This window comes from Harpia harpyja, chromosome 13, assembly GCF_026419915.1.
Source record: "Harpia harpyja isolate bHarHar1 chromosome 13, bHarHar1 primary haplotype, whole genome shotgun sequence".
In the NCBI taxonomy this organism is placed as follows: Eukaryota; Metazoa; Chordata; class Aves; order Accipitriformes; family Accipitridae; genus Harpia; species Harpia harpyja.
In genome coordinates, this window is record NC_068952.1 from 12,217,792 (window position 1) to 12,230,454 (window position 12,663).

The following is a 12,663-nucleotide window of genomic DNA, read 5'->3' on the forward strand; positions in this document are numbered from 1 at the left end:
GAAAGTTCAAAAGGGTTTGGCTGTCAGAAACATCTGTGGCTGCGTTGGCCAACCTGAACTTGGCAAAAGTTGTTCTTGAACAGGTATATGCAACTCCCTTTTTTCAGCTACAAATGCTAGACCCGAGATTCACACCGTATTATAACTAATGCAGCAATCTTTGTTTTGAGTTTCTGCTAGTGTGCTCCATTTAAAAAATAATAGGGTTTATTCTTGTTCAAAGATCTGCATAGGCTTGAAAGCAGCATCCTCGGAGATACTAAGGTCCTACCCGTTTGTGTGGTATGCAGTTGTCTGTTTCTTTTTCAGTTTCAGGATCTGTTAGAGCTTCGTGGCTTTAAAATAAATATGCTTATGAGGAGGGCACAACACAGTATAACCCCCCAAAAAGGACAGCAAGATTTATTTCAAAATCAATTTTCTGAAGTCCTTGGTGACTTAGGTTTTTTTGGCAGTGTGACATCTTGGATGATTATGTAAGGCTTAATTTAAACCACAGCATGCTGAAATATGCCTATGACTGTGATTTGATAGCATGTCTTGATAATTGCATGTGGAGGTAGCTGCACTAAGACCTGCTTGCTCTAAAGGAGGGTCTATGGAGGCTGACATTACCTTCCAAATTCTGCCCCCCCCCCCCCCCCCCGGGTTCCTGGTAGGCTGTCAGAGGCAGGCTTTTTTCCCCACCCTGCACTGGAAGGGACTGGAGGTGAGTTTGGAGCTGGTTTGAGGAATCCATGCAGCAGCTCTGCTCTACAAATGCAGAAGGTAGGAAATCATCACAGAAGAGGACTGCAGGAGTCTTCCCATAATGAAGTTTGAACCATTATCCACTGAAAGAACAGTTTGAAATACTAGCTAAATATTTAATAAATTATTTTAAAACATTTTACTGTAAATAATAAGATAATGTGCCCATATTCATCTGGCACTTTTCAATTGCAATTAATGATCTTTGTTGCTTACTCACTTAGACAATTTACTTGTCTTTATCCATTCTCACTTTACATCTGGGAAAATAATAAATTGAATGGCTTTGTTCCGAAATCCATTTCTAAATGAATACTTCTGTGGATTTACTATTAATTTCATATTGGCTTTTCTCTAATACATTGCTACTTTTAAAATGAAGGACTCTGTAGTTAGTGCTTTTCTTAAGAGAGACTTGACAAGCACTCTGTCATGATGCTGGCAAGCCTGGAACCTCTAATGGGACTTTGTGTTCTCATTTCACATGTCTGTTGGGGCATTCCAAAAGGTGACACTGGATGTTTCAGCTTGACCTGTGTAGCTTGCCCTTGGTCAAATTTTGGAATATCACATTGCATACTACTAATAACTCATAACCTAAATATTAGGAAATACTGTCTAGCCTTATTCAGGTAGTGTATGTGCATTTGTAACGAAGCAGTACAACACCATTGTTGAGTAGACACCATGAAAACACTAGCTGCTTGTTAAACTAATTGATAGATATATGTGATAGTGTTGCTGTAATTGTCTTCTCACACTTAATTCAGATGCAAATTAAATTAAATGCAAATTAAATGCTGGTAGAAACTCCTGAGTCAGTCAGTCCTTGCATGTGTGTACTAGTTGGTGTTAATAACTTTGGCTGTTAGAGTGCACCTCAAGACTGTGTGGTGCAGATTTCTTCATGTGTGTGGTAGCTCTTCAGTAAAATTCGAGTGGCAATTCTGGGCAAGACCAAACATCTGTCTAGCTCAACATCTTGTCCATGACTCCAGGTGGGTATCAGAGGAAGAGTGTGAACACAGCAAACACACATCATACTTCTCCTGTATATGCTCCTAGCTTCTGACTGTTTCCAGTGTGGTAGGTTTCCCGAGCCAGATAGGGGTCTCTGCCTGTTTAGTTAACCCTTCAACGGATTTCTTCCATGTACTTGCCCAACTTCCTCTTGAACCCAACCCTCGGTATTCTTGACAACCTTTGGCAAGGGGTTCCCCACAGTTTTATTCCCCTCTACACAAAGAATCATTTCACTATGTTTGCTTTGAAAACTTTTCCTCTTGGTTTCATTTTGAATATGTCTATTCTTGTATTGAGAAAGATGGTGAACAGTCTATCCCTGTGCACGTTCTTCATGACAACAGTGTTTTTTGTCAGCCTCTATCATATTTCTTTCATAGCTATCTCAGCTGCAGGCTTGAAGAGTCTTGTACTTTGTACTAAGACCTAACACCTCTTACGTGCTTCTGCCAACAGGTGACTGGTTTTAATGGTCAGCTTTCTAAATGCTTTAAGATATTGCTGGGTCTGATGTAAGCATATTACTACACTAGTGTATTAAACATTAAGTAAGCATATTACTATACTAGCCTGAACATAACTTGACTTCAGCTATAAGACAGCTCCAGTTCCCACAGAACAGATATAAAATTGACAAGCTAAACTCAAAGTGCTGTCTTGGCAATGCGCCCCTCCTTCCTGGTTTGCTTTCCAAATCTGCTGCTCTCCCTCTTTGCAAACCTGTGAATTGAAGACGTGCCAGGGAGAGGTCATGGCTAGGTTGATATCTGACCTTGACTATTGCTCGTTGTAACCTACGTTCAGGTTTAAATTTGACGCTCCTGAATAATCTTCATAGCAAATATTTTTACCGCCTTTGATCCTTTTTTCATTTTCTAAATATGCTGAGCAGCATATGAACATGTACTGGTATCAAGTCTTTCTGGGACCTTGTGGATGCAGTCTCCTCTTCATTGTGAAAACTGACCATCTTCTGTTTGTTGCTTTCTTAATACACAAAATGGTGTATTTCCTCTTTATCCTGTAACTTGGATTTTTAAGAACCTTTGAGGGATCTGCATCGCTGTTGCTTCATCAGTGAGCTGCCACTGCAAGCTCTTACGAAGGCCCAGTTGTAAATGTGCTTAAAGTGCAGACCAAGAAAATTGAACTTTTATCTTTGAAGTTTTCCTTTTGGTGAATGGCAGGAAGCACCTAACTTTTGGCCCAACATGTTATGTGGCTATACTCATACCCAGTGAGTGAACTTGTTCTATTCTGTGTACTGCAATGTGTAAGAATAACAGAAATAACCGTGAAAGTAAAATCTTGGTCTAGCTGAAGTTTGTAAGAATACCTCTGTGCTCTGTAATGAAATCTGCATTTCATTTTTGGCTGTCTTATTTTATTTGTGCCTCATACCTCATGAAGTAATATAAAAATGGAATAACTATCAAATAAGTGACATGCAGTTTCTGATTACTTTTAATACCATGTTTCTTTTTGTTCCTAGAGAGCAAATCAAAAGGCCTCCAGTGGGTGATAGATACAACCATTGCATATCCCAAAGGTGAACCTATCGACATCCAAACTTGGATTCTTGGCTACCGACAACCCACGGTTACACATGTACATTACAGGTAGGAAATAAATCTTCTACTCTTACATTGAACTAAAATGTTATAAAACAAGAATTCACAGATTAGTAATGTCATGTTTCAGGATATGGGAAATCAGTAGCAATGTGTTTTCTATGTGCGTTTCACACATGTGGGCAACTCGTATTATCTAAACACAACATGGTTTTCTTTTGAAAAGTTCAGTGACCATTCCATATCTTAGCACATTTAAGTTTTTGACTAATGTCCTGTGGCTGAATATAGTTATGGGGAATATATTTGATGGCTTGGTCATCTTTTCCACTTTGATGTTAAGGTGCTGGTAAACCTAGCTTGATTTTTTTTTTTTTTTTTAACAATGACAACAAATTAAAAATCACTGTGTTATTAAATAACAGGTTTCCTGAGAGATTATTTTATATTGTATTTAACTTTCTGACAAAGAAATGTCAGCTTTTTCACTCAAAGCATACTCTTAATATTTCAGCAGAGCAACACTCTGGAAATAATAGCATATCTCATTGACACCTAGGATGGGATACTATTAAAACTTTTCTCCTCAGCAATTCTTTGTCTCGAGACCTAAACTAATGGAGAGAGAAGTTGCATTTTGCTTTTGTTTTGCAGTTAATTGCAAGTCTGAAATCTCCAGAAATATTTTAACATTCTTGCTATACCAAATAAGTTGATCACATTTTATCCCAAAATTGCATTATTTTGTCTTAATTCCCTTTTGCTGATTTGGGGAGCTTTTATACTTTTACAGTAAGCTTTTGGATATCCTTGTGTGGATCCCCTGGGTGGCAGTTTAACTGGTAATGACCTTCTCCAGCATCACTGCTGTGTCAGTATTGTGTGATGCAGAGTACAGGCTGCTCACTGGAGCTCCTTTCCATGGCCATGTTTAAATCTGTCCCTGCTTTTTATAGAAATCTTCCTTCAAGTTTTTTTGAAGGTGAACATACTTACACCCTAATTTATGTAAGATATCATAATATCTATTGTGCTTTATTCAGGTCACCTTAGTACTCGGATCTCTGGGATAATTGCAAGTTGAATGTATTTAGAATTTTACTAAAGAGTATTTCCAAAAATACTTCCTTTAAAAAAGAGAGAATGTTATCTTAAGTTGAATTAACTTCCTGCTTCTAAATGTGTATATTCAAAACCTATTTTTGAGCATGACCATAAAGATGATGTAACCTTCCTTGCATTGAACTTTAATGTTACTGTTCTTGCAGTACTAAAATTCTAAGAAAAAATATTAGAAATTGTTTATTGTTGGGTGTAGGTTTGTTGTTTTCTTCCAGAAGGTCTAAATCACTAGGTTTAGACAGGGGACAGGGGCAAGCCTCTCTCTTTGATTTTTTTTTTTTTTTTTTAAATAACCTCTAGTTGTTATGGCTGACCTTGTAAAAAAAATTTGAAGTATGCCCTAAATGGAAACTAATGCAGCAGTATGTCTCTGAAGGCTGAGAGCTGTATGTACTACCTCTGAAATGAGAACTGAGTGTCTTGGTTTTAACTGGAGCTTTGGCTAACTTTCCAGTCCTGGTAATTCTTAAATTGGCACTTCAAGTTTAGGCACATGTCTTCTGGACTGTAAGGGCTTTAGTTGGATGCAGAGTAGCAATTCTTAAAGATGCATTTAACAAAGTACCCTGGCTCTGACAGCGGGTGGTAGCAGCAAAGGCATGGGCAGGCAGCCCGCCTGCGTACCTTCCCTCTGCGCATAAACACGCAGTGGCTGTTAACATGTTCTGAGCAGGCGTCGCATCTGGATTGCTCTTTGGGTAGGTGCTGATGGACCTGGGCTTCGTGAAATTGTCTAATACCATTTTTAACCTGCTTATACTTAGACTTACACAATTTTCCTTGACACAATGTGCAACTGTGCTTGAGGATGACTACCCAGAATAATAATATACCAAAAAAGTCACATTGCTTTTATATCCCTTTTTCCAGATTTAGTGTGTCATCTAGCTGTGATATGCTAAGACCTTTTATTGAATCTGCAATTAGAGCTGTAGTTTGGAATGAATACAGTCAATTTTCACCTTCAGTGTTTTTGACAATAAAATTTATTTTTAGATATTTTTGTGTGGCTTTAAAAATATTTTTCTGTTTTATGTAAAGGGTATATTTATCCGTGGCAGGATTAGCAGAGAGCGACTGAACAGCATGTGTACATGAATTTACTCATGTTGCATCATCCTTTTCTATTGCTTATACAGAAATTTCCCTTCAGGGCATTACAGCAACTGATTTTTGTTTTATTTTTCCTAGATCACCTGACTTTACTCATTAGGGGTTATTTTTTTAGCAGAATGCTATAACATGATGGGCACCTTCAGGGTTTTGACAACTTTAAATCATGTATTGATGATTTGAACAGAGTTGTTGGTACCACTGAGAACCTGTGAAGATGGAGTATGTGCTTGGAAAACTAGAGGTGGCAGACAAGGAAGAGTAGGGAACAACCATTCTTTCCCGGAGGGTTTCTGGTGTTATAGAAAACCTTTCAGCTCTGCTATCACTTTATTGAACTTTGTCCAGGATTGGGAAGCCAGATGATTGAAGCCCAGTGGGCTGACATCAATTTCTTAGAGCTTGTTTTTGAAATTATAGGTATGGTCAGTAGAAAACTGTCTCTCAGGAGCTTTGCATGTGTGCCTCCTAGGTGGTGTCCTCACTTGTCTGAAAATACGGTGATGTCTCAAGCCTGTTTCTGTATCAGATCTTAATCAGGAGCAGTTCTGGAAAAAACACCAAAACCCTTTATGCTGGTTAAACAGTGCATGCTAAAACAGCTGTACTTTGTGACCAGCTAGCTGATCCTTGCCATGTCAACCTCCTTCCTCTCATCCCTGGCACTTCCGTTTGGAAACGCAGAGCTACCTTTTAATGTGCTGAAAACTGTCCTGGGAGGTTTCTGTGCAGTGTTGCTCCCGGAGAGCTGGTCAAGCTGTGGGGCGGAGGGTGATATACCAGACCTGTGTAGCTGTACCGCTTGACCAGGAAACCTAAACTACTACTTCAAGTTCATCTTCCACGTGGAGACCAAAACATTGCTGTAACAGAGCCATTAGAGTATCCGGGGTTGTTGCTGGGAAGGCCGGCGCTTATTCTGCAGGTCACAAATTCAAGGTGGTTCTTCAATAATTCTTAATTTTGATAACAATTGGGTATTAACTACTCTTTGTCCTTAACAGTGTAGGCAAGGATTAAATCAGTGACTGAGGTTTGAAAAGGCCTGTGCTGTGTTGAGCCCTGAGACGTCCCTTGTAAAGTTGGTGTTTTTCTTTAACTCTTTGAAACAAACTCAGTTAGCAAAGGAAAACCCAAAGGTAAAGTGGATTCCATCTTTAAAAAGATGGAAATGTGAAAAATGTCTTCCAAAGGTGGAAAATGTCAGAGGTGTTTCTGGTTTTCTGCGTTTGACATAGATGTCCTCTGAAATTTTCATGAAACATATATCGAGTATGTCTGGATTGTTGTTATTCCCCCACATTTTCCTTCATTTAGTGCAATACAATTTTGCTCGTTGTTTGTAATTTGGAATTGGAGATTCCAAATTGGGAGATTACATTTGAAATCAAATCTAAGGGTAATTTTTAAATAACTGAGGAGAGAGAAAGTTCTGCATGAGTCTGTGTGCTCTAGCGCACTAGTTTCTCATCTATCATTTCTTTTAAATGAGTTATAGCAAAAAAAAAAATTAAAAAAAAAAGTGCCCCTTTGGAAAAGGTAAAGAATAGTTTTGCCCAGGTGCCATCTCTACTGTATGAAAGGAGAATTGGGATTTAAACATGCTTTTTTCCCTTTTAGAGTAGTCTGGAGTGAGGAATTGATGTTTGACAGCAGTGGGGAAAAAAGCAACGTTTTCTGTGCTACTCGAACTGGAGCAGAGGAGACTGCAGAGCCTCTTTTGTTCTGGTCGCTCAGCCAGTCCTTTCTGCTGTTCCCCTTGGTCACAACCGGTCTCTTTCTGCCTTACGATCTTTCAGATCTAGTATTTTCTAATAGCCTGTCCTTTTAATGCAGGATTATTTCTTTTTCATCCTACTTTGGGAGTAACAGAGGAGTGTAGAGGACACAGCAAGCAGCCTTATGTTTGCATTTTTAGATTCTTTTCTACCTGATGGAAATGGCAGAGAAGGATCAGTTTAATCCAGTAATCTTTTTTTGTTTCAAAGCTCAATTTTGATAATGAGTTGAACCTTGCTTTTCAACCTTCAGTTTTCAGTACAAATGACATGTTTTTCAGAAGTTCATAATTAGGCTAAGTTGTGCCCTGATTTTCCTCAGGATGTCAAAAGAAACCCCTAGAAAAAAGGACAATTACCAAGTTTCAGGTTCTTCAAAACACAAAGGTATGAGAACTTAACCTTCTAACTAGTGAATAATTTTTTTACATTGACAGACTTGTCTTTTTGGGACATTGGGAAGTGCTGAAAAACTGGGTTTGCTCCCTGAAAGATAATACTCAAGGAAAATATCTAATTAACTTCTTCCAAGTCAAACAGCACTGGGATTTTGGGGGGAAATTTCAACCCATCTGTTAAAGCAGTAAGCACCAAAAAAAAAGCCTGGAAGGTGCAAGGCATCTCTAACTAGAGGCATCACTATGAGACTTGCCTTTTAATGAGTCTGTTGGAAAGGTTTGTTTCCTCTTCTCAGAATGGTTTAGCTTTATGCTTGGGTCATTTTGTGATGTACATTGATCATAAATCCAGATTCGCTGCAGTTACGCTCAGCAGAAATAAGCTGAATGGTTTCGTGTCTCTGTATCAAGACCGTATACTGGCTACTATTCGCAGCTCCCACCATTTCCCCACAGTGAATTGAGTTTTGGGATTATTTCTTTTCTTAGACCAGTCACTTTCTTAGTATCACTGGCTTGGTGTTTCTCAGCTGATGTCCAAGTTTCTCTAATATTAAGATTTCACGTGTACTGCAGTTCTGTTGTCAAAACACAAGAGTTAAAAATTGGAAAAACCCTGGGTATGAAGTTTGTTTGATGCTTAGCTTCCCCTCAATCAAGAATGGCGTGGGATTGGGTTTTTTGCGTTAGCTTCCCGCTGGGTCATGCCCTTCTATGACCATATCCGGCATTTGCGCTGTGTGATAGTGATTGTGGTGTAGAGGCCCTGAAGTCAGAGCCAGCCAGAGTCGCCTCTGCTGCAGAGGATAGTTGCATTTATGCTGCATGAAAGTACCATGCTATTTCCAGCTAACTCAGCTGTTGTTGTGTTGTAATGCGGATGAGTACTATGTCACCTTTCTTTCTCATACCGGTTTTTTTACTGTGCTGCTGTTGAAACAAGCTTTCAGCTACTGAGAAAGTTCTTTTTTTGTGTCCACATTGATACAGATTTACTGAAATAAACTAGACTCAGCTATAAGATGGAATACATTGTGGTTGCTGAATGAGTTTTGCAGAAATGTTGGTGAAGGGCATCCAGTTTGGCAATATATTTTAATACATTTTTTTTTACGCAAGTAACTTACGTTTGGTCATGCCTGAGGTCTACCAACAAGCCATCATGCTGAGTTTATTTAAAGAGTCACTGAAACAGCAAAGAGTATTATGATTTAGAAAGAGTAGGGGATAATAAAGAACTTTTTTTTTTCTTTCCTGGACTGTCATTTATGCTAATAAATTCTGGTTTGGGACATAGATACACATTTGTGTAGTGGTTTAAGAAAGTTGCCGTCCCTCGGTCAGCTACGTGTAGTGTCCCACAGCCGTTGTCACCTTGCAGCTGCAGATAGGTAACCTCCAGCTAGAAGATAATGCTTCATTACTGAGACAGCTTTGCAGACTCCCATTGGAGTACATCTTTAATTCCACCACCACTTTTAACTTCTCAGGGTGCAGCCCCTGGTGGCACAGCTTTTACTGAAGTTTAGCCCCTTCCCCACTTCCCCTTATGATAGCAAAGCAGCTGTTCCCTTGATGAGAAATGAAAGGAGGTATTTCCTTTCCACTTGAATTTTCTGGTCAAGTTATCTCAGTGCTATTAAATTCATTGTTTGCCACACCAAGAACAAAGACACTTTTATTTTCATGCAATGTGAGGTTAGTTTTGTCTAAAAGCTAGAAAGATTCAAGTGCCCAAGAGAATCCAGAAGCTTCAGATATTACACATTGACCTTGTTCCTTGTCAGGACGGTTCTATGTGGTGATAATGTTTTATTTTCCTGAGGACATCAGCAAACTGTTCGCTTTTAGTGACGTTGCTGATGCTGGATACCCAAAGGTGGAGTAGAGCCGAGATGATGCTCATGCTGTGACTACATTGACAACTGTTTACATATCTCATTGAAAAGAAGAAACTATTTCCTGCATCTTTTAACACTAGACTTGGCAGACCTTGTAGCCAATGGTCGAGGATGACCCTGCTCCAGTCAGAGCAATGGCTTTCCACTGTTGTTTTGGATCATCTGTGTAGAGCGTTTCGTAACAGTAGACTTTCTCAGTTACCTTTCCTGAACCCAGTCTCCTTAAAGACGGTGTTCTTTTAAAACACAGACGCCAACTGAGCCATCTGACGGGCAGAGAACGATGATATTGGCAGTATGTTTAGTATAAATACAGGGGGGTTTAGCTTCACCTTATCTAGTACAGGAAGGGGTTGTTTCCAGAGTTTAAGGATTTTTTTTAACATATCATCTCTAATTTAGCTCGGTCAGTAGTAAGAATATTCCACTTGTAAAAATAACTCTGGATAATCTAAAAATATGTTTGAAAATGCTTCTAGATATACAAGCACTTAGCATTGCTAAATTGTGACAGCCAGTGTAGCATTTTTGGAAAATCAGTTGTTTTCCACTCTACATTAATAATCATTCAAACTGGTTGTAACGGTGATCGCTTCTTAAACTTTTTAAGAAGCGGAGTTTATATCCAGAGATTTAAGTATTCTGATACTGTATTGGTTCATACAAGAGCCTGGATGGATTCAAGCCAGAAAGTGGTGTGCTGCGTTCCATTAGTCTCTCACAATAGTGGTATTGCTTACACTACACTGCTACTCCACTAAAGTTCCAGCTCATAAATTGTTTCTAATGAGTATCTTGTAAGATCTTGTGATAATGTTTTCAGACTAGAAGGTACAATCTTGGAAAAATACCAGGCTTAACTAGGTTATTGAGCTGTAGAGTTGTTACCCGTTAGGTAACTGAGAAGTGAAGGTGGAGGTGAAGAATATCTGCAGCTTACAACGGAAACTGTGTATGAAGCCAGGTAACCCTAGACTATTGTCCTGAGCCCACACGCGCATTCTGTTAGTTCTGAACCATCTTCAAACTTGCATAAGCAAGCATCTGTCCTTCAAAAATATACGGTGAAACGCAATATTCGGTTGCCGAGTCTTTTTATCTCTTCACAGCAGATAGGCAGAAGAGAGTAAAAATAGTGCTTGGCAGCTCAGTTGTGTTTGGGGACAGAGAGTCTTAGTGTTATACCCTTAACAAAAATGGCCCTCTCTCTGTGGGGGTGTTTTTTACTTGCCTGTACATAAAATAAAATAAAACAGTTCTTTATTATCTGTCTTTGTTGTTAATATGCACGCTCAGGACTTGAGCTATTTACTGGACCACCAGCTATTTCATAACGTTTGTCTTTGGCCAAAGACTTTTCTTCAAACTGTATTTTACCTGACATAACAGTTGCTAATTTCTGGTTACCAAGACTGGCTTTACTGGAGCACAAAGAATGCCGCAGTGTGAGAAAGATGTAGGTAGAGTTGCTACAAAGGCTACAGAAATATCTGAGTTCATGTTGATGCCATAGTTGGTAAATAAAAGTGTTCATCTCCCTATATTGAAGTTATCTCTCTGTACCGAAGCACCATTATTTTTAATTTGCTCATTAGAGCAATGCTTTGCTGCTTTTCTCCTCCACTTACAGCTTATTTTTCCGTGCATCAAACTGAAAGGAGGAGGTACAAATTACTTGGCAACAAAGTAAGTGAAGATGTTGAAAACAGTAACAGCAACAATAGCATTCTGCAGAAGCGTCTTATTTCTGTAGTCTGACGTTCCCATATCTGTTCAGATACTGCCCACATGACTGTGGTGTTATTTCAAATTCTTTTCAGTATAATCAGTCAAGACTGTGTTGAAAATGAAATTAAATGAAAAATCCACTAACGAAAACAGAAGCATGGCATAGATGACAGGGTAAATGGGAGCTCACTTGAAGAGAAACATACATTAAAGGTCTTGCATTTCAGCGTATGCATTTTTCAGGCTAGCCTGATACACAAGTCTCTTCTGCACTGGCCTCACAGTGAAACATAGTGGATATATAAGTTCTTGTATATATCAAAAGGCACTTAGGGTCTACTGAGGAGATTTCACAATTCCTGTAAGACTTGACATTCTATTTTGAAAAAAATCCAGTGAGGGATATCCAGTGGGTTATTCAGGGATTTCTGTATGTATGTATGTATCTCAGTGAATTCTGCCCTGGATATCTGAATTTCTAAGTAGACCTAGTATTCAGTGTAGAACTACCAAAACATTGGTTATTCTTCCATTGGGGTCTTTAAAACAGAGCAGCAATATTTGAGTACGCTTAGTTACATGGTCAGTTTTCAGTGTAAAACCTGCCTTAGAAATTTCAGACAAAGATGCTGGCATCCTTTGAAAAGCACAGAGGACGCGTTTTCTGGGATACAGAAGAGCTATTCGTACTTAGTGATGTCATCACGTGGCTTCTGCCTGTTGAAGAACTGTTTCTTCAAAACTGTGGATGAACCTTCTCAGTCTTTTATTTCTTGCCATTTCAGTGCATGAATTTTATTGCTTCTTGGTTTGTATTATTTTTAAGGATAGTAATATAGTATGGTGGTATTCTAGTTAAAAAAAAAAACAGCAACTTAGTAGCTTTGATCAAATGCTGTAGTACAGCATTTGATAGAAGCTAATAATGCCTATGTCTTCTGTGTGCATCTGGCTGGTAACCTGGAATGTTCCAGTTTTGTATCCTTAATACCTATGGGATCTGTGAATCGGAGAGAGAATGAACCATGCAGTTAGATTTATACCCAACTTTTGTTCTCTGTGTTTTGGGGTGAGCTGGGGCAGAAGGGAAGAGTTTTGTTCTTCACATACAGAATGAATTTCCGAGGTTTAATTTACGTTTGTTTCTTTGGTAGGATTTTTCCAGTTAAAGATGTACCTGCAGAGCCTGAAGCTCTTACACACTGGCTATACCAACGATTTATTGAAAAGGAGGATCTCCTGACACATTTCTATGAAACAGGTAGGATGGTATCTAGCA

At 38.9% G+C, this 12,663-nt stretch overlaps 1 protein-coding gene across 2 annotated transcripts in view; it reads left to right on the forward strand.

The window, feature by feature from the left end:
- The window catches only part of LPGAT1 (lysophosphatidylglycerol acyltransferase 1), a 68,027-nt gene that overhangs the window by 45,188 nt on the left and 10,176 nt on the right, over positions 1–12,663 (forward strand). For both annotated transcript variants that reach the window (XM_052805418.1, XM_052805419.1), the window contains 2 exons: positions 3,266–3,392; positions 12,539–12,645. In XM_052805418.1, coding sequence (XP_052661378.1) covers positions 3,266–3,392; positions 12,539–12,645 — 234 coding nt within the window. The remainder of the gene's footprint in view (positions 1–3,265; positions 3,393–12,538; positions 12,646–12,663) is intronic.